The sequence below is a fragment of the Crinia signifera genome, chromosome 2, assembly GCF_055691185.1.
Source record: "Crinia signifera chromosome 2, ASM5569118v1, whole genome shotgun sequence".
NCBI classification, from domain to species: domain Eukaryota; kingdom Metazoa; phylum Chordata; class Amphibia; order Anura; family Myobatrachidae; genus Crinia; species Crinia signifera.
In genome coordinates, this window is record NC_139218.1 from 366571579 (window position 1) to 366594912 (window position 23334).

Here is a 23334-nt window from a genome sequence, read left to right on the forward strand (position 1 = left end):
CAAAAACGGGTCTGCCAGATAAAACCCCTTTCACACCGCAGCTCTTAAACGGTATATTACCGTTTAAGTGCCGATTTTTTGACACTGGCAGACCCGTTTTTGGAAACTTTCCAAATACAGGGTCAAAGCCAGTGCAGCTCCCCCCCGCGCGTGTCGACGCCCCCCTCCCCCCCGTGTCGACCTACCCCCCGTGCAGCCGGTACCTCCATTGTGGATCCTTATAAGAAAAGTGACTTTTGGAAAATGTCTGCCCCCATACGAAAGACAGTTTATTTAAACAGGTTTTCCTATGGGGCAGCCATTTTCTGAAAGACACTTTTTTTCATAAGTGCTTCCGACCATACAGAACTGCAGTGCCGGAATCCACAACGGAGGTACCGGCTGCACTGGGGGTAGGTCGACACGCGCGGGGGGGTGTCGACACGCGCGCGGGGGGGGGGGCGCGGGTGGCTCCAGTGCTGTGAATATTTAATGAGCGCTCATTAAATATTCACTGCGCTGAATTTAGGACCCAGCTCATTGGCTGGGTCCTAAATACCGTTTCAGACCCGATTTTGAGCCTAAAATACCGGTTCTGAAACGTGTAGGACCCTGCATTTTAACTGGTTAGAAAAAACGGTATTTTCTAACAGGTTAAGTGGTCCTGCACCTTTCAGACCGCACAATTACCGTTTTAAAACGGTAAAAAAAACGGCAATATACCGGTCTCAAAGGGGCATCAACGTGTAATGGACATTATGGTGTAAATGTTTAATGCGCGCCTTTGGTGGACAATGTCCCTGTTTATGAAGTGTATTGTGAATTTTGGCTTAATCTGTGTGGCATTATGTGAATTCTGGCTCAATCCATGTGGCATTATGTGAATTTTGTCTCAATCCGTGTGGCATTATGTGAATTTTGGCTCAATCCATGTGGCATTATGAGAATTTTGGCTCAATCCGTGTGGCATTATGTGAATTTTTTCCCAATCCGTGTAGCATTATGTCAATTTTGGCTCAATCCGTGTGGCATTATGTGAATTTTGGCTCAATCCATGTGGCATTATGTGAATTTTGGCTCAATCCGTATGGCATTTTATGCATTTGGCTCAATCCGTGTGGCATTATGTGAATTTTGACACAATCCATTTGGCATTATGTGAATTTTGGCTCAATCCGTGTGTGTTATTATGTAAATTTTGCCTCAATCCATGTGGCATTATGTGAATTTTGACACAATCCATGTGGCATTATTTGAATTTTGGCTCAATCCATGTGGCATTATGTAAATTTTGGCTCATTCCATTTGGCATCATGTGTAAGGGGCACGTATAATGGGGTCTAGTATTTTGTTGCATAATGTGTAGAAGTTGTATATGGTGTTGACACGCCCCCTGTTGAGTGGCCACACACCCTTTTCTGGAGCGCGCCTTTGGCGCGCGCACAACTACATCCTTCACTTTTGTCGCCATGGTGGGCCTGCGTACTTTAAATGCCAGGGCCTATTTTTAATTCCATTCCCACCCTCTCCTGCCGCTCTCTTAGCATGTACACTGGCACCACTAACACCGCCCCTCCCCCACCCAAACCCTTTTTTATCATGGTGCCCCCCCTGTCATTTTATCCTGGATCCGCCCCTGGTTAGTACGGCCTCCCTACCAGAAGAGAATCATAATTTCACCATCTGTCATCCCAGAGAACCCTGCCGAAAAGTTATCACTGCGGGGAGGAACCCACCAGGTGTGTTTCTGAAGAAACTGTCTTTTTCCTCCTTTTAATGTCCCTCTTTCTGCCCAGGAGCATGCAGGTGTTAAAGCAGTTTAAATCATATATCACCTGCCAATACAGCATGAGAAACAAACGAGGTCATTACAAGAGTTGCCTTTCTGTTCTGCAGTAACTCACATCGGCCTGGTTAAAAACTCAACTTGTTTATGTGGAGCTGACAGGTCATATATAATTATATAGAAAGATCAATAGCTGGCTTTCAAACACTCAGGAAATGGGGTAATTGGATTGCTAAACATCCTTTGTTTGTAGTGCACCTAACAACAAATAAACATAGTTAAAAAAAGATACACACACAAATTATGGGGTTTATTTACTAAAGGAGCTCATAGACGGTCCGTTCTGCGCCGTCCGTTCTGTACTATGAGATGCGCGCTCCTGCGCATCTCATCATACGGTACAAAAAGTATGTGCTGCACATACTTTTTGTACTAGCTTTTCATTGCATCGCATCGCATGCACAATGCATGCACAAGGCATGCGATGCGATGCGATGCAATATGTACTAATTAAGTACCGAACGGATCCGATGAACGGACCGTGTATGGGTACCTTAAGATGGAAGTTCTATTGAACATGGGATGTTGCCCATAGCAACCAACCAGATTCTACTTCTTAATTATTTATCACCTTCTGGAAGATAATAGAGGGGGTGACTCTAATTGACTGGGTAAGCTGCGAAGCTCACAGCCTACCGAGTCCTTGTGACGCTGCCCCCCTGCTGATGTTCTCCTCGCAACCATGCAAGGGGATGTGTTACAAAGACACATCCCCTCGCATGTGCCCAACCATTGAATGGTTTCTCCTTCCTTCACAAATATGTCAGTGGAGACTGACAGGGCCGCCAATAGGGGGTGCTGTGGGTACAGCTGTCCCGGCCCTGGCCTCTGGAAGAGCCGGGTAGCTCATTTTGCCCACCGCAACTTAAAATGCTGCACAGGTTTTTGAGCCAATCACAGCTGCTGCCAGTACCCAAGCTATGATTGGCTCACCAGCCGGTACTGCATTTTAATTGGCTGACGGCATCCTGAGTTAAAGAAGCCTGCCCTCCGGGACCTCCGGGCTGCAGCTCAACGGAAGAGGTGGTAGGGGAGCAGGAGCCGGGTTCCGGTAAGTCAAGTAAGGAAGGGGGTGCGGACTGGAAATGAGTCCCGGGCCCCAAAATTCCTGATGGCAGTCCTGGAGACTGACTTATATTTGCGGGTGCCGGGACAAAAACAAGGCAGGTGGCTGACATCAGGTGATGTCAGCCGCCCGTCCTCCCGGTATGCCCGCGTTCCCATGTTAAAGCCCAGCGTTTTCACTGGACGCCCATGGAACGCTGGGCGTTCCCCTGTCCCTCCCTCCCCGTCAGCCACCACTTTCCCTGTCCCTCCCTCCCCGCTGCGAATGGCCCAGCAACACTGTAAGTCACTGAAGCCGTTCTCAGTTGGGTGTGCACATACGCAGAAATGCGTATGCGCAAATCAGGGCTGGGGATGAATTCGGTTGACTAAGAATGAACTAGAATCGGCCACAGATTGGTTGCCCATTTCAAAATCCCATCGTCAATAGCACTCTCATTTTAGTAAATAAACCCATATGTGTAATGCGATGGATATATACAGAAAGATTACAAAATACAAAATATATTTTTTATTATATTTAGCCAATATCCAAAGGAATGTAGCAACAGTTGACACATTGAAGCATTTTACCGTGCGTAAGAATATGAGAATTCAAATTCAAAAACATTGAAGACAAAAATAAATATTCATAAAAAGTGCAGTCAGTTATCTCCACGCCTCACGCGGGCATGGACGTTATTCTCTGTGAGGCCGTTACATTTGGCTTTTATATACATTTGGATTTTATATACAATTAAATATATCCTCTTCTCTGTGCAATACACCTATTTACAAGGACCGGTTACAAAAGACATTCATGCATTACAGGGTCGATTTACAATTCCAGGGGGTCACAAGGCATCACAATATAAATAAAACATTGTTTTGTGGCTTCCCAATGACACAATGAAAAAAAGTCCAACCTGTGTTTCTTCTCCAACTTTTTGAAAAAGTTGTAGCAGCTAATAGTGCAGAGTTTTTAAAGGGAAAATCCCACCTCTAGCAAGTGTTCTCATAAGAATATATATATATTTTTTAAATTTTCAAATTGTAAATGAAATAAAAATAATTGCACATTTACCAAAAACTAAAAAATGGCTGGAGTTGGCGTTCCACCATAAAATTAAGAAAATGTGATACAGTAGTAATGGATCCAACTTTTAAGAGAATGATATGATTGTTTACAACACTAAAAATACAGGGCTAGTGCAACACCATCAGCAAAGTATGCAATGGAGGAAGGCGCTCGCCCTGTTCCACTAGCCTGTTGCTGCCAGGTGCTAGGCTCACTCATGACTGTGTAACCTGCTCTCTTCCTGCCATAACCTGCTCAGAGCATGGAGGGAAATGCTGACGTTACACCCGCATGGATGCTTAGCACCACATAGCCGGGGACAGATCCATCACACAGCGTAAAAGGGAGGAGGCGGCGGCTGTACTGAAGAAGGGGGTAGTGGAATGGGAGCAAGAGGAGGGGGGGGGGGTGCGAGATATAGTGGTAGGCACAGGATCGGGGCTTTAGATAAGTAGTGTTGTGTCTGTGCTACATAATCTGTAAGTGGCATTGCTGTGGGCAATATAAGTAAGGGGCACTACTATGGTGGGATTTATGTGTATAAGGGGCACTACTACTGTGGACATAATATGTATAAGGGACACTAATACTCGTCAAGTTATGTGTATGACAAACTACTGTGGCAAGTGTATAAGGGGCACTACTACTGTGGACATAATATGTATAAGGGGCACTAATACTCGGCAAGTTATGTGTATGAGGGACTTATTACTGTGGCAAGTGCATAAGGGGCACTACTACTGTGGACATAATATGTATAAGGGGCACTAATACTCGTCAAGTTATGTGTATGAGGGACTTACTACTGTGGCAAGTGTATAAGGGGCACTACTACTGTGGACATAATATGTATAAGGGGCACTAATACTCGGCAAGTTATGTGTATGAGGGACTTACTACTTTGGCAAGTGTATAAGGGGCACTACTACTGAATCAGGCCCACGTGGATTGTAAAGCAAGAACACGCAGGATTAAAAAATAAAAGTCATGTAAAACTTGTGTCAACCTTTCCTGCGTCGACCATTGTCATGTCAACCTTTTGCGTGTGTTGACCTTTTGACAATGTCGACCATTTTATGTATACTATGGGGGTGTGATAAATGTGACTGCAGGCTGTACTTTGTGATTTTGTTTTACTTTGGAGACATGTATTTGTATATAGAATAAATCTACAAATGTCATACATTGCGTCCCATGCCAATGGGGAATGGCACTGTGCAAATACTTACCTGTGGTACATGTCTGCTGAACTGAACAGGTGCATGTGTGCTAAACAGTAGTGACATGCAATGGGCCTAACAGATTGTGGGGGAAATTTACTAAAGGAAATTTGTAAAAAATAGGTGTATTTCTAATCACAAATACACCTATTTTTTTTACAAATTTCCTTTAGTAAATTTCCCCCTGTATGTCTGTAGAAGTAACACAAAGGATGATTATTTGTTAAACAACATGAACATTCCTCTCCCCGGAACTACAGAACATTGGCAGAAACCATCATTCTATTCAACCAATGGAAGGCAAAGAAATATTTGATCTTATCAGGGTGCTACCAGCAAACTGGTGACTGAGGCTGCCCAGGCCCTATAGTACAGCTGACAATTCAGGCCCAGTTGCTAGAAGTGCTCCCAGGAGGAGTTGGAGCCTCACACAGGTCATCATTCTGAGACGGACCAATCTCTCCTGACAGAAGCTAATAGCGCATTTTACCACGCTGCGCAGAAGCGACATTACGTATTTTTGCCTGCCATGCCTAAATGTTCCTATTTCTGATTGACCACTTGTGTCTAGCATGTGAAAGAACCAACAGTAATGGTGACAGCTGTGGATTAGTGGGTGGCGTGGCACCCTGCTTGTAGACTAACAGATAACGCATTAGCTGAGTCTGAGCCTGCAATTGCAAATTCATATGCAGCTGTAAAGGATGCAGAGGAGGCTGCTGTCCTGTCCCAATGCAGACCAGCAAGAGGCAGGAAGCGGACAGGTAAAACGGGGTGGGAAAGTGGGGAGGGGCATGGTGAAAGACTCTCCAGCAAATGTGGGCCTGGGTATTTAGTACCCGCTCTGCCCCCAACAAGTATACTTACCTTCCCCCTGCACTGCATTTTTTTAAACCAACTTGGTTCATACGTTATCATACAAGTGGGCATAGAGTTAGATAATAATACCGCTTTCACACCACACAGTGACCTGTGTTTAAGAAAACCCAGGTCCAACATCCCCACATTCGGAACCGGGTTAAAAGAAGGGTTAATCCTGGGTCAGACCCTTTCTGACGTCAGCGGCCCATCTTATCACTGGTCGCTGTGGGGGCTAAATCATCACATTGATGTCCAAATCCAGGGTGCGACCAGGCATTTGGGAAAGGGGTATAATAGTGTGCCGAGCGAAGCGAACATAAAAAAACATGAACATGAATATAAAAAAACAGAAAAAACTAATGTCGACCTTTTCAGTGACGACCATGTTCATGTCAGCCTTGTGTCAAGCTTTTGTTACTGTCAACCTATAGTGTGTCAACCACTTTTAGATGTCGACTTAGTCAATGATTACCATTAGTGGTCGACCTAGAGACTATCCACCTACACATTGCCTATCATCTATACCAGGCAGAGCCAAACAGTGGCTCTCCAGCTGTTGTGAAACTACACATCCCAGCATGCCTTGCCATAACTTTAGCATTACCTACTAGCAGAACTGTGGCAATGCATGATGGTATTTGTGTTTTAAAAAAAAGCTGAAGGCCACAGTTTAGCCATGCCTGGTACACTTTTATATACCCATTGTATTAACTAGCTCCTCCTATATTCCCAAAGCTGTTTCTTTTTACCTCTAGAAAATTTGAAATGTGCAGACAGGGCTAGTATCAGATCTATGTCTCTGTACCTAAATTGTCAGCTGTAGAAGGTGCCATTGGGGGTGGCCAAACCTGTCCTCAAGATCTACCAAAAGTTCATGTTTTTCCAGGAATCTGTGGATCTATAGCAGGCATGTCCAACCTGCGGCCCTCCAGCTGTTGTGAAACTACAAGTCCCATCATGCCTTGCCACAGTTTTGCTATCAGGGAATGCTAAAACTATGGCAAGGCATTCTGGGATGTGTAGTTTCACAACAGCTGGAGGGCCGCAGGTTGGACATGCCTGATCTATAGTATGAATGAATGCAGCAGGTTTGGAATGTGACAGTTACTAATAACTACAGCTGTGCATCAGCTAGGTGATCTGGAAAACCTGGACCGTTGGTAGAACTCGAGGACCGGTTTGGCCACCACTGCATTATTCCATTACTTTACATAAATGGTGTGGTGTTCTCTTTAATGGAATCAGCAGGCATTGAGAATGTAGCCCATGAAATAACCAGGAGCCAGTACTCATGGATTTTTAAGGTAGGTAAATGGCATCACTGTGTCCCAATATGCTGCAATTTAATGGCTATTACCAATGTTACCAATTATATATTTGTCCCTTTTTTAAAGGGAATGTCGGTCTTATTCTGGGGAATAGAACAGGTGGCAAGCACAGGGAACCCACAAGGGGCTTCAATGCGCTCATCCCCCTGTTGGGCTCTTGACAGTCAGGATTCTGATGTAGGAGAAATCACTGTCGGGATCCCAACTGTTGGGGACGAGGGCTGGTTTCACACACTCCGGCTCCTGCCGGACGGTGAAAGCCTGCACGGCCAGAGAGCCGTGCCGCACACACTAGTGGCCACAGCCCGGCAGCCGTCCCTTCCAGTGGCGGGATCCGGCTGCAGCCGTGCGGCCGGGCCGTGACCGTCCTGTGTGAATGGACACAATAGTGTCCATTCACAACTAATGTGTGCGGCACGGCTCCCTGGCCATGCGGGATTTCACCGTCCGGCAGGAACCGGAGTGTGTGAAACCGGCCTTATACCATAACCTTTTTGAGAGGCATCATAAGAAGCTGCATTAATATTGCAATATCATTAAATGTTTGTGAGTTAGTATCATGACCACATCCATTGGTTACTGTGTGAAGGCAACTATTTTATATTAAAAATGTTTGATGGAAAGTCGTTCCATACAGTAGAGAGTAAAACGGTCAATACTGTCTCGGCTACAAGGCTAAAACACCTCAGAGTTCTGACTCTTTGTCATTTTCATCTAAGTAATATTCATCGTCGGTGGTTGTATCTGTTTCAGAGTCTGGATTCACAGCTGGCTCATCCTTATATATATTTAGAAATCCTTTAAGGCTAGGCCCCTGTGACATGACATCAACAGGACTACTCACAGGAAGGAACTCCTGAGAAGAACAAGGCTCTTCGTTTCTCAAGAAGCCTGGATTTTTCAGAAAGCTTGGCCTCCATAACCTACCTTCAGTAAGTGACCGTTTGACATTGTTTAAAAGAGCTGCTTGTTGCTCCTTCCCAAAAATCCCATAGTCAAGAGACTTGGAGGTATATACAGGTTTGTGAGCAGGGTTTGTTTCAGAGATGGGCCAATTATCATTTTCGTCTATGATCATATCAGCAGAAAACCTCCTGTTACAAGTGGTATCATCAGAGCCATGATATGTAGAGGTTCTCCTGCTTTTTAGTTCTTCACCATAGCTTTTCGAAGAAAAACTCTCATTGCTTTCCCTCCTGGTACCCATAAAGTTCTTTTGATTTGCTGTATTCAAGAGCTTCAAGCTCTTTGAACGGTACAAATTGGAACTGCTCCTGCACTCAGTGGGACTACCCTGTCCGTAATAATGTTTGTTTACATGTGATGGATAATTATCATTCGGTGAATAGAATACAGGTGGCGATTCGGTATCAGATTTCCTAACGGAATCACCACATGATTTAGTTTGACGTGGTTTACTGTATTCTTTTTGACCCGTTTGGTCAAAGGAGAAGGTAAACTTTTTTGCATTTATAGGTTTCATTTTCTTTTGGACAAATTCAGAACAATACGACGGCCTAGTCTGATTTGGAACCTTATCAGTTGGGCTGAACTTTGGCTGATTATAGGTTGGTAGATTTCTGTTGGGTTCCATGTGTGGCGAGATGTCTTTGGAGTTGTAGGACTTGCGCGTTTTTAAATCTTTCAAATTTTTGGAGGTGTAGGCTGCAGGCAACTCCTCCCTGGAAAATACACCTTCATCAAAGGAACCCTTCTGGCACACACTGTTGGTTTCTTGAAAATGTTCAAAATCATAACCTTGGGGGTAATTAGGGCTATCATAAGTGAATGTTGGCGATGAGAAAATGTCTTGCAATACTGGTGTTGTAGGCACAGTGTTTTCTCTATGGGAATATATGTTACACCGGTCACGAGCCATGGTAATGTCTTTCTCAAGAATATTTTTCTCCAGATCATGAAGGCTAGATTTTCTGCTTGGTAAAGTATAATATATGTTTTGGTTATACTTTGGGGAGGACCCTAAAGGACTGTACTCATTCTTGTTTCTCAAATTTCTTTGCATTTTCAAGTCTTCCTTTGCTTTTGTGTTACTCTCACTTTCAGAAATATGTAAAGAACTAAATCTGTCCAAAAAATCATCATTTATAGGTGATAATGTCTCCTCACCAGAAGAAGACATGTTTTTATTCATGAGGTTCGATTGTAAAGGAATCATTTGAAAGTTTAAGAGGTGAGATTTACATGGACTTGTATCTTCTGAAAGTAACTTGTTTGTACGTGTATGTTCTGTAGTACTAGGTGATGTGTTTCCAATGTTTTGGTAAGTGGAGTCATGTGTTTCTTCAGCTTCTTGATACTTATTTATGAATTTATCAAGTAAGACACTGGGTGCATTACTGCTTCCAGGGGTCTTATCAATGTTTTTCAGGTTGTTCCCAGTTAACTCCGACATCCTCTTTGAATACTTCCGAGGTAGGCTATAATAGACTGAAACGATCTTATGATACTCAATTCTATCAATATCAGGATGGGAGGAGTCTACATAATTTGCCTCATAGATGTGAGTGTTTTCAGTTACTGTGTATGTTTCGTGAGTACACATACTTTCCCTAGTTGCTTTATTTTCAATAGAAAGATCTGCATTAATGTTTGATTTTGGACTTTCACATTTATAAGTGCTTGGAGTATGCCCATCTTCAGAATTTGCAGGACAATTCCATGGTGACACAATGTTTTCTTTGACGCTAGTGTTTTTTTTGTAAGGCTCTGGTGCCAAAAGTAAGTGCTGTTTTAGTAGGTTTGTAGATTTATTCTCTGTACTGGGCTGAGAGATAGCTCTGCTGGAGGAAGTCCTTTGTAAACTGTCTTCTACAACCCGGCTGGTGGAATATTTAGTTAAGTCTTTGATTTTGAGTGGTCCTACGGATTCTTGTACTTTGCTGGAACCGTGGTGAATTAAGTTTTTATTCCTGGACATTTCTGCATCAGAATTTAGATTATCTTTCAGAATTCTGTTCCAGATTTGTTTGTTTGTCAATGACACACCATCTTGTTGACAAGTCAGATTTGGTTTTAAAGTCATTTCACGGTCCAAGGCTTTCATGTGTTGCGTTTTAATAATATCACTTTCTCTATCAATATATCCACTTTTAGCATTTGACTCCTCACTTTGACCAATGTCCTCCAATGTTGGAATGACTTCAATGGACTGTCTATTATTATTTCTGTCAGCACCATTCTTCACATAATTTCTGTTTGGAGCCCCATTAAAGTACATCGTTTTATACTTCTCCTGTATACCAGATAATTGAGGAATAATATCGGTTACAGTTAGAGATTTCTTTTTAATATTACTCTCTATCGTTGTGTTGGTCAGGTGCGATATGTCTTGAGACTGAGTGGGTTTTTTGCCCGTTACTTCTGGTGTCTGATCAATGACTGGACCATCAGAAAATGTATAAGGGTTTTGTAAAAGTTCCAAACTTTTTGAATGTGATTCTTTTCCTTGAGCGGTGGAATTTGCCAAATTAAAATGCCCAAATTTTCTATTGTTGTCTAAGGATGGTTGGTGTGCTTCATTAGTAAGCCATTTAGATTTGGTTTCAGAAACAGTTGTGGAATTCCAAGCTGTAGCCTTCTCATCATTGTTTTCTATTAAATTAGTATCGTCTTTTTCGCAAAATATATAATTGTCCTGGTCAATTAAATCAGAAAGAGAGGAAGCATTTCTTCCCCGGTATTCCATTGTATCAGACACAAAATCTTCTGTGTGATTGTCTTTGGAACCCCATCTCATGTTTAGCTTTGAAAGTCTACCAACAGTGGTTTCTGTGGTGTTATTACTTGAAGTGGAAGTTTTTGAAGACTTGGGATTTTTCCAATCACTTCTGTCTGACAATGAGAAATCAGAGAATATACTATGTTTAAATGAACTTTCAATATTTCGAGATGTGCGAGGTTGTATATGATGGTTGGTGAAAAGTAATCCAGAATGAGGAGTATGCTGTTCTGTCCTTGGACACAAAGTGTCCCCTATACCACCTTGACCAGGTGCAGAAAAACTGTTACATTTGGAATTTGTAGACTGAGTGGAGACACGTGGATCATCAACTTCCATGGTCTCAGGGTCTGATGGGTTACTGTAGGTTGTTTCAGGTTCTTGGTTGGGTGCAGGTTCTTGGTTGATTCTGCTCTCAGATGTTATGGTAAAATATTCTGCATTATTTTTTTGATCCATGTCAGATTTCTGTATCCTACTCTGTACATCTGACTTGGCAGAGATATCCTCAATTTGTAAATGGAAACTGCATAGATCATGACTTTTCAAAGTCTTAGCACCATCTTGTTCATCCAATGGTACTGGAGATTCACTTTCAAATTCCATGGGTTCCACTTCCTTGTCACTGGTAATGTCTGGATTGGCAGAAGGTAAATTACTTGTCATTTCATTTGACTTAAGAGCATTTGCCTTATTTTCTTCCTCCCAGTGTCTTGTGTTTTGCATTGGGAATTTTATCACAGGCCTGAGGCCTCGGTAGTCTGATTTATAATATTCAGTGGAATGAATATCGGAATTGTTGTGCAATGCTGTACTTGTCGTGTTATTTACAATGTCTTCTCTATGGAGGATGTTAGTAGCGGGTGCCTTTGTTCTTTTATATTTGTAAAGATCAAATATTCTGTTGTGGTGTGTGGAGCTGCCGAGATCAGTAAGATCCAGGGATGACTGCGTTCTGGAAGGTCTATTAACCTCCACCGATTGACCAGAGGATTGCCCGTTATTCCATTTGATAGAGATGACCGGTATCCTTCTGGACTTATGTTGTCTTGTCCTTTCCCGTTCTAGACCCACAGAAGGAAGCTCTAAACTACTTGATGAAAATGTGCCAGATATGGGTGCAGGACTTGGCGATGTGCTGTGTAATGCTGTACACACAGAAGGAGTCTTTTTATAAACGTTCTTCTTGGAAGAGTCCTCTTTGGAGGCTGACCGATTTCTGTTTGAATACATTTCCGAAAACTTTCTTGGTTGGTAGGTAGCATATGTTGTATGTCCTTCTCCGTGTAATGCAGTTCTTCTTCCATCATAAGGAGATAAAGTGCTGTAATCTTTCCTACTCTCTGACGTACTGAGCCGTGGACCGTCATTGCTAAAATGGCCTCCATGATTGTAGCTGGAAATTCGACTTGTTCTCGCTGTCTGGGCATGACTCTGTTCTTGGGCAAGTTTATGATCCAAATCTCCTAAAACTAAAAACAAGAAATTATTAGGACGAGAGCAAAGTCTAACATCCAATACCAATGTAAGCTGTCACGATCAGGGCCCTCTTCCCTCATGTGCTTCTCTTACTTACTGTAAACCATCTTTTGCTCCAAACTCGTTTGAACAGACACCAAATCCCTCACTTTTCTGCCACTTGATACTTATTTCAATGTTGTCTGCTGATGCAGCTGTTTATATACCCTGTACTTGTCCTATATTGGCTTGAGCTGTAAGTTACTGTTTTCTTGCAGCAAGATCACAACGAGCTTTCTGAAATATATCTTTCACTTTATCTTCTAGTGTGTATGGGGCTTAACTTTACAGTTTGTGACCATGATCGTCAATGTCTCCATAACAGTCCCACTGGTTAGCCTGGGCCCTTAAATGTGCACCATGAGAACCTCTGGAATTCCTCTTTGGTGTACTGTAGTTTCTCCACTGCTAGAATAAACACTGTAGTACTGTAGGATATTATAGTGAGACGGAGCATATTATAGTGACTCCATGGTAGAATATACACTGTAGTACTGTAGTATATTATAGTGACACAGGGAATATTATAGTGACTTTATGGTAGAATATACACAGTAGTACTGTAGTATATTATAGTGACACAGGGAATATTATAGTGACTCCATGCTAGAATAAACACTGTAGTACTGTAGGATATTATAGTGACACAGGGAATATTATAGAGACTCCATGCTAGCATAAACACTGTAGTACTGTAGGATATTATAGCGATACAGGGAATATTATAGTGACTCCATGCTAGAATAAACACTGTAGTACTGTAGTATATTATAGCGACACAGGGAATATTATAGTGACTCCATGCTAGAATATACACTGTATTACTGTAGGATATTATAGTGACACAGGGAATATTATAGTGACTCTATGCTAGAATATACACTGTAGTACTGTAGGATATTATAGTGACACTGGGAATATTATAGTGACTCTATGCTAGGATATACACTGTAGTACTGTAATATATTATAGCGACACAGGGAATATTATAGTGACTCCATGCTAGAATATACACTGTAGTACTGTACTATATTATAGCGACACAGGCAGGGGCGGATTGGGATGTAAAAACAGCCCGGGAAATTTATGGAAGCAGCCCTGGGGGCGGGGTCTGCTGAGGGGGTGGAGTCTGTTAAGAGGGGGCGGTCCCTAATAATAGAATCTGATTTATAGTTGCATGCAGTTGCAGCCTGCCTTGTATTTTTGATACAGTTGCATATGTTGTTAATGTTTTCTTTATGCTAATGTTATTACACTGCCACCATTGGCTGAATTTTTGAAACTTTCACCAGCAACCCCAACAGGTAACAAACATACTGGCCCCCAATATAATACCCCACAGAAAACAAAAACATATGCCCCCACACGACTAAAAAAACACACTGGCCCCTGAAGAAAAAACAAACATTGTCCCAAACAGAAAACAATACACATTGGTGGCCCCAACAGGAGAAAAACTCATGACACCAAACAAAAAAAAAACATTAAACGCTAGCCCCCTGTAAGGCTTCTCAGCACCCTAGGCAAAACATCAACCTACTGTAGCCCCCCCCCCCCCCCCCTTCCTTCTATACTGCCAATACCCACTTTTCAACCCTTTAAGGCAATGGTTCCCAAACTGTGTGCCGTGGCTCCCTGGGGTGCATCAGGACACTTGCAGGGGTGCCACAGGTTGGTGGTCCAGGACCAACTCAAATTATTTATGATCAATTATTTATGGACAAAACCAGTGCTGGTGGCTGCCAATCATAAACTATGTGTACAATCAGAAGCAAATCCTGTCCTTTACCACATAACTGAACATAACAAGTACATATAAACACAATCTACTTAATTTTATATATATTTTTGGGGGACTAAGGGTGCCGTGGAAAAATTCTGATACTCTAGGGTGCCATGATTCAAAAAAGATTGGGAACCCCTGCTTTAAGGCATACTTGCTTAACGATACGGAATAGATGCTCCCAAAACTCGGGTGGTCCTTCCAGCCCCCTGGGAAGGTCGGCACGTTCCCTGGAGGCCCCCAGGAGAGGGCAGCAAAATAGGAAAGTATGCCCCAAGGGAAAGTATGGAGGCTAGGCCTTAGAAGTTCCACAGCCATCACCTGAATTAAGTACAACAAGGATCCTCATAGACATCCTTGATTTTATGATAGGTAGAATTGGTGGCGCCCCCCCAGATCCCAGCGTCCTAGGCAGCTGCCTAAAGCTGCCTAATGGTAGAGCTAGCCCTGAACCCTGGTCATATGCTTGGCTCTAATAAAATAGTTCAATATCTATATCTATCTATCTATATCTATATATCTATCCATATATGTAGGTGTGTGTATAAGACAAGAACAGGCGTTCCTTGGTGCAATAACGCTTTTTCAAAACTTTTATTCCATTTAAAAGACACAAATAAAGCTGCGAGCTTTGCCGCTTACCGGGTCGGCTACAATGAGGGCCAATATTACTGCAAACTGTGTAATCTAGTCTAGTCCAGCCCAGAGCCCAGCATTTGGCATCCCACCACCACCGCTGATGCTACTGAAGACGGGGAGGAGAGCACAGCCTGCAGAGGCGCTGAATTGATTTTTAAATATGTTGCCGGCTCGTGAGCCAATTGAAGCCAATCAATAACTGCTGCAGCTGGACCACAAGCTCTGAGAGCAGTGGTGGCTGACAATCAGCAGTGAGTGGTCATGTAGGTGGTGTACCCACAGTGCAAATGGGCAAGGCACCACTGGCACACACCTAGTTAAGATCCTGCACATCACTTAGTGCCCCCTATTCACATTACGCTTCACAGTAGTGTCCCTTACACAAAATGTCCACAGTAGTAGCACTGCTTATATATAGGGCCTTATTCTAGTTCACTCTTTCTGACAAAATCCTTCTTAGATGGACAAAACCATGTGCACAGCAGGTGGGGCAGATGTTACTTGTGCTGAGAGAATTAGATTTGGGTGGGGTTTTACTTCAAAGTGAGATCTATATTGCAGTGTAAAAATACAGCAATCCTTATTTACCCTGCACAGAAACAAAATAACTCACCCAAATCTAATTCTCTCTGCACATGTTACATCTGCCCCACCTGAAGTGCACATGGTTTTGTCCATCTAAGAAGGATTTTGTCAGAAAGAGTGAACTAGAATAAGGCCCATAATGCCCAGAGTAGTAGAACCCTTACACTTACATACAGTAATGTCTACAGTAGTGGTGCGGTTTACACATAATCCCCACTGTTAGCCACAGTAGTAGACAGTAGTAGTGCTGTGTAACGCCCGCACCAGTTGTGGACAGTAGTAGTGCTACATAATGCCCGCACCAGTTTCTGACAGTTTCAGCACTGCGTAATGGCCACACCAGTTGCTGACAATAGTAACGCTGTGTAATGCCCACACCAGTTGCCGATTCTAGTAGCGCTGCGTAACACCCGCACCAGTTGCCAACAGTAGTAGCGCTGCTTAATACCCTCACCAGTTGCCGACAGTAGTAAAGCTGCATAATGCCCACACCAGTTATTGACAGTACTAGCCCTGGGTAACACCCGCACCAGTTGCCGACAGTAGTGACACTGTGTAATGCCTGCACCAGTTGTCTACAGTAGTGACACTGCGTAACACCCGCATCAGTTGTCTACAGTAGTAATGCTGTGTAACGCCCACACCAGTTGCCGACAGAAGCAGCGCTGTGTAACGCCCACACCAGTTGCCGACAGTAGCAGCGCTGTGTAACGCCCACACCAGTTGCCGACAGTAGCAGCGCTGTGTAACGCCCGCACCAGTTGCCGACAGTAGAAGCGCTGTGTAACGCCCGCACCAGTTGCTGACAGTAGCAGCACTGTGTAACGCCCACACCAGTTGCCGACAGTAGCAGCACTGTGTAACGCCCACAACAGTTGCCGACAGTAGCAGTGCTGTGTAACGCCAGCACCAGTTACCGACAGTAGTGACACTGCGTAACACCCGCATCAGTTGTCTACAGTAGTAATGCTGTGTAAAGCCCGCACCAGTTGCCGACAGTAGCAGCGCTGTGTAACGCCCACACCAGTTGCCGACAGTAGCAGCGCTGTGTAACGCCTGCACCAGTTGCCGACAGTAGCAGCGCTGTGTAACGCCCGCACCAGTTGCTGACAGTAGCAGCGCTGTGTAACGCCCACACCAGTTGCCGACAGTAGCAGCACTGTGTAACGCCCACAACAGTTGCCGACAGTAGCAGCACTGTGAAACGCCCACAACAGTTGCCGACAGTAGCAGCGCTGTGTAACGCCCGCACCAGTTGCCGACAGTAGCAGCGCTGTGTAACGCCCGCACCAGTTGCTGACAGTAGCAGCGCTGCATAACGCCTGCACCATTTTCCAACAGTAGTAGTGCTGCATAACGCCCGCACCAGTTGCTGACAGTAGCAGTGCTGCATAACGCCTGCACCATTTGCCTACAGTAGTAGTGCTGCCTAATGCCCACACCAGTTGCTGACAGTAGTAGTGCTGTGTAGCGCTCGCGCCAGTTGACGACAGTAGTGACACTGTGTAACACCCTCACCAGTTGCTGACAATAGTAGCGCTCGCGCCAGTTGCCGACAGTAGTAGCGATTCGTAATTTTGATACCAGTTGCTGACAGTATTAGCGCTGCATAACACCCACACCAGTTGCCGACAGTAGTGACACTGCGTAACGCCCTCACCAGTTGCCGACAGTAGTATCCCTGCGTAATGCCCGCACCAGTTGCCGACAGTAGTGACACTGCATAATGCCCTCACGGTGAGGGCCTCACCAGTTGGCGACAGTAGTATCCCTGCATAATGCCCACACCAGTTGCCGATAATAGTGACACTGCATAATGCCCCCACCAGTTGCGGACAGTAGTGACACTGCATAATGCCCACACAAGTGGCCGACAGTAGTGACACTACATAATGCCTTCACGGTGAGGGCATTATGCAGTGTCACTACTGTCGGCAATTGGTGAGGGTCTCACCAGTTGGCGACAGTAGTGACACTGGGTAACGCCCTCACCAGTTGCCTACAGTAGTGACACTGCATAATGCCCGCACCAGTTGCCGACAGTAGTATCCCTGCATAATGCCCGCACCAGTTGCCGACAGTAGTGACACTGCATAATGCCCTCACCAGTTGCCGACAGTAGTGACACAGCATAACGCCCACACCAGTTGGCGACAGTAGTGACACTGCGTAACGCCCTCACCGGTTGCCGACACTAGTATCCCTGCGTAATGCCCACACCATTGCCGACAATATTGACATTGCATAATGGCCTCACCAGTTGCCGACAGTAGTGACACTGCATAAAGCCCACACCAGTTGCCGACAGTAGTGACGCTGCATGATGCCCTCACCAGTTGCCGACAGTAGTAGTGCATAATGCCCGCACCAGTAGTAGTGCTGTGTAACGCCAGCACCACCACCACTTTTTTTACCTTAAGGCTGGCTGGCAGTGGACCTGCTTCTTCTTTCTTTCATTAACTGTGCTCTGCTGTGCTCCCGTGTAGCTCCACCCCCTTCCACACGTGTAGCTCCGCCCCTTTCACTCGTGTAGCCCCGCCCCTTCCACGATCTGCTGTCATGACTGAGTGATGATGACTGATGAGTGACATTAAAGGGGGTTGGGGGACAGAAGGGAGCTCGGCTCTGTGCTGCCGGCGATGCTGTCTTATACTGCATAAGACAGCATCGCCGGCAGCAGTGTGACAGTGACACTGAACTGGCAGCCGGCATCCAGAGACTGACTGAGGGCAGCAGCGGCGGGGATATACAGCAGGGAGAGCTCCCTGCTCCATCCTCACACAGACGGCCGGTGACAGTGCATACTGCAGAGACAGAACCGCGGGAGCAGCTGCGTGCTGCCGGACATGCGCACCAGCCCTCCCGCGGACATTTTTACTCCAGTAAGAGCAGGCGCAACCATTTTTGTTTGGGGCAAAGTCCGCGGCCAAGCCAGGGAGGGGGTGAGCAGCCCCTTAATGACTATTTTGGGCCAGCCCACCGGGAAACGGCCCGGTTTCCCGCCAGGCCAATCCGCCCCTGGACACAGGGAATATTATAGTGACTCCATGCTAGAATATACACTGTAGTACTGTAGGATATTATAGTGACACGGGGCATATTATAGTGACTCCATGGTAGAATATACACTGTAGTACTGTAGTATATTATAGTGACACAGGGAATATTATAGTGACTTTATGGTAGAATATACACAGTAGTACTGTAGTATATTATAGTGACACAGGGAATATTATAGTGACTCCATGCTAGAATAAACACTGTAGTACTGTAGGATGTTATAGTGACACAGGGAATATTATAGTGACTCCATGCTAGCATAAACACTGTAGTACTGTAGGATATTATAGTGACACAGGGAATATTATAGTGACTCCATGCTAGAATAAACACTGTAGTACTGTAGTATATTATAGCGACACAGGGAATATTATAGTGACTCCATGCTAGAATAAACACTGTAGTACTGTAGTATATTATAGCGACACAGGGAATATTATAGTGACTCCATGCTAGAATATACACTGTAGTACTGTAGGATATTATAGTGACACATGGCATATTATAGTGACTCTATGCTAGAATATACACTGTAGTACTGTAGTATATTATAGTGACACAGGGAAAATTATAGTGACTCCATGCTAGAATATACCCTGTAGTACTGTAGGATATTATAGTGACACAGGGAATATTATAGTGACTCTATGCTAGGATATACACTGTAGTACTGTAGTATATTATAGCGACACAGGGAATATTATAGTGACTCCATGCTAGAATATACACTGTAGTACTGTAGGATATTATAGTGACACGGGGCATATTATAGTGACTCCATGGTAGAATATACACTGTAGTACTGTAGTATATTATAGTGACACAGGGAATATTATAGTGACTTTATGGTAGAATATACACAGTAGTACTGTAGTATATTATAGTGACACAGGGAATATTATAGTGACTCCATGCTAGAATAAACACTGTAGTACTGTAGGATATTATAGTGACACAGGGAATATTATAGTGACTCCATGCTAGCATAAACACTGTAGTACTGTAGGATATTATAGTGACACAGGGAATATTATAGTGACTCCATGCTAGAATAAACACTGTAGTACTGTAGTATATTATAGCGACACAGGGAATATTATAGTGACTCCATGCTAGAATAAACACTGTAGTACTGTAGTATATTATAGCGACACAGGGAATATTATAGTGACTCCATGCTAGAATATACACTGTAGTACTGTAGGATATTATAGTGACACATGGCATATTATAGTGACTCTATGCTAGAATATACACTGTAGTACTGTAGTATATTATAGTGACACAGGGAAAATTATAGTGACTCCATGCTAGAATATACACTGTAGTACTGTAGGATATTATAGTGACACAGGGGATATTAGAGTGACTCTATGCTAGGATATACACTGTAGTACTGTAGTATATTATAGCGACACAGGGAATATTATAGTGACTCCATGCTAGAATATACACTGTAGTACTGTAGGATATTATAGTGACACAGGGAATATTATATTGACTCCATGCTAGAATATACACTGTAGTACATTATAGTGACACACGGAATATTATAGTGACTCCATGCTAGAATATACACTGTAGTACTGTAGGATATTATAGTGACACAGGGAATATTATAGTGACTCTATGCTAGAATATACACTGTAGTACTGTAGGATATTATAGTGACTCCATGCTAGACTATACATTGCAGTACTGTAGGATATTATAGTGACACAGGGCAGCCAGCTCGAGTTATGTAGCCAATGGCCCTGTTTAATGTGGATAGGCAAGTATAGGGACAAAACTTATATCACTTATGTATTTTATCTAAAGGGTGGGATGAGGGCGAAAACAAGTATTTATAGCAAGTATCCTTTACTTCCTACGGTATATAATGTAAGTATATTATTAAGCAAAACGACTGTATTTTGGCCATTACATTGTGATGCTCATGGTCTGAACTGCAGAATAAAAACATTATTAATGGCCGTAACTTGGCTTCTAGTGACGGGACAGCCGTCCCTCCTAGAATTATCTAGATAAAAAGGAATGTATGAGTCACTGTCATAATATTGTTCTATATTTAACAATTCTAATAACAAGACTGGATGTGTACAGACACTGTGAATTGGATCCTCAATGAGCAACTGATTATACTGTAGTTCTAATAGTAGCTCATTGGACTAGGCAGCCCTTTGTAATGCTGTGGTTCAGGGGTCATCCTAACGGAATGTTAGGAGCGGGTTGGGGCTTGCGAGCTGTTTCCACTACAAATACTCATTGTGATTTCCATTTGTAGTTAAATTCAAAATTTCCATATTTGTGTGCACCCCTGGGCAAATGATTTTCATTATTGCTGATGCATTATTGATGATTTCCCACAGTTTCCTGCAGGCTACTTGCTGCAGAATGCACAACATCGCCACAAGACATCTGTACCTGAATCTCGCATTTATCGGCTACCTGCATCCCTGTATTGCAGGGAGGGGGAACCTTTGGCCCTCCAGCTGTTGCTGAACTACACATCCCAGCATGCACTGCTATAGTTGCTATTTGGCCATACTTAAACTGTAGCAAAGCATTCTGGGATGTGTAGTTCAACAACAGCTGGAGGGCCGAAGGTTCCCCATCCCTGCTGTATTGTATGGAAGTATCTTAATGCAACGTTAGCTAAGTTCCCTTGGACTCCCTGGAGAGCAGGTTACACTCCTGAATCCTGCTCATTTCACTAGTAATTTGGGTGTGATGACAGAAATCATGTTGCCACACCCGCTGCACTTTTTTAACTTGGCGCCATCTGGCTGGATCTCCCGGCAAGCACAGTATGCTATGAAAACTCCGGTAAGTAGGACAACGTTTATATATCCAGCTTGTGTCGCGCACAATGGGGGAAAGTTGCCTTCAGAATATTCCTAAAAATAAGTATAAGGGCTGACTCACCTTGGAAAACCTCTTGTTCCAGCTGAGATGTAGACGGTGCCGCTTCATGCGCTCTTGCTCTGTTCCGCTGGGCCTCGAAGAAATTGGCAATCTGTTTCACACTTGTTTTAGACTGGTAAATCTCAAACTGTCATACAAAATAGCAATGCAAAGGTCATTAGTGTATTAAAAACTCAATGCAGATAAAGGCAGACTGTAAAGTCAAAGAGAAGAAGTAGTGAACGGTCACAAATAACGGAGTGGATAATGAAATCAGTCTAAAGGGCCCCATCCACTAGGGCAGGGGTGGGGAACCTCAGGCCCGGGGGCCGTATGCGGTAAGCTGGTCTGAGTGGCCCTCCCACCCGCCCGGCGGCTTTGCCGGGAATAAAGTACAGGGGAACTCTCGCGAGAGATCGGTAGTTCTCGTGAGATTCCTTTTAATCAACAGCAGCCGGAGACTGTCAGTCCTAGTCAGCGGCAGGCGCCGAACCTTGGGACGGCTGCAGCAGGACAATTTGTAAGAGGAGATTTTTTCCCCATACAAACGGCCCTTGGCACAAAAAAGGGTACTTATTTCCTAGCACGGCGCCCATCGCATAAGATTGTATGGCTTAATTAAGGCATACAATCTTATGCGATCACATACAATTGAAAAGATTTTTAATTGTATGTACAATATCGCATCTTGTGGATCTCATGGATCTTATGCATCCATAAGATGCATAAGATCCATGAGATCCATAAGATGTCATAAGGTAAAAGATCCATAAGATGCCATAACATAAAAATCATGAGCCCCCAATAACCATTGTTAATGCCACCGCCACCACCACCCCGAAGCGTGGCGAGCCCACGAGGAGCGGCGGTACGCGTCCTCCGACCTTTTCATACCCCCACTATCCACGTTGGCGTGGAGTTGATTTTATATAGTGTGGCGAGCGCAGCGAGCCACCGAGCCCAAAGCGCGGCGTGGGGACGCGGACTACTTCACATGTATTCCGCGTCCCCTCGCCACGATCAATGGTCATTGCTGCCCCGAACATACAGGGCAGCTTTCAAGCTGAAAGCGGCACAAACAAGTAAACTGAGCGGCTTTCAGCTTTCAGTTTGCCTTTATGTCTTTGTAAGCACCACAAGACCTGGAGGGTGGTTTATATAAAGTAGCTACATAGCCTACACAACCGTGGGGTCTCTCTGATAGTGCAAACTAACAATCAGCATATTGCAGCAATACAGACTTTCATTGCGTCACAATTTACCAATCTGGTGATCATCCTTGATCCTAAGCCAAGGGTTCTCAAGATAGCAACACCCCGCTGTTCTTCATGGTTACACCTCTATTGCCTTAGACAACTATGTGGCCACAGAGATAAGTGGTGCTAACTAGGCGACACAGGGAGAAATCTCCAGATGTTAACCTTTTGATATACCGTATTAAGATAAGTTTAGAAAAGCCCTGTCTCTGGTGTAAATGCCATACATCGGGCTTTTCTAAGCTTAATAACTAGACCCCTGATAATGGGCCTAATTCAGTATGAAGCGCAGTGTTGCAGAAATCGCTGTTTGGCTTTTTCTCAAATCTGCGCATGCGTGAATGCCAGAGTGAGCGTGTGCGACCCTTTAAACTGCGACCACATTGTGAAAAATGCAACCACAGTCTAAGGGACAACAGGGCACGTAAAGCAGGCACCGCGGGGGTCGATCCAGACACTGCAAACGGAACATCGCAGTCCCTGCGACCCAAAAC

At 44.1% G+C, this 23334-nt stretch overlaps 1 protein-coding gene across 2 annotated transcripts in view; it reads right to left on the bottom strand.

Moving 5' to 3' along the window:
• Positions 1–3384: 3384 nt before the first annotated feature.
• The window catches only part of EXPH5 (exophilin 5), a 105337-nt gene continuing 85387 nt past the window's right edge, over positions 3385–23334 (bottom strand). The window contains exons 5-6 of one of the 2 annotated variants that reach the window (XM_083169986.1): positions 21606–21732; positions 3385–12567 (exon numbers count right to left, since the gene is read on the bottom strand). In XM_083169986.1, the coding sequence (XP_083026112.1) occupies positions 8042–12567; positions 21606–21732 (4653 nt within the window). In that variant the 3' untranslated portion in view covers positions 3385–8041. Of the gene's footprint in view, positions 12568–18034; positions 18119–21605; positions 21733–23334 lie in introns of those variants that run through there. The other variant, XM_083169987.1, reaches the window with a different exon arrangement.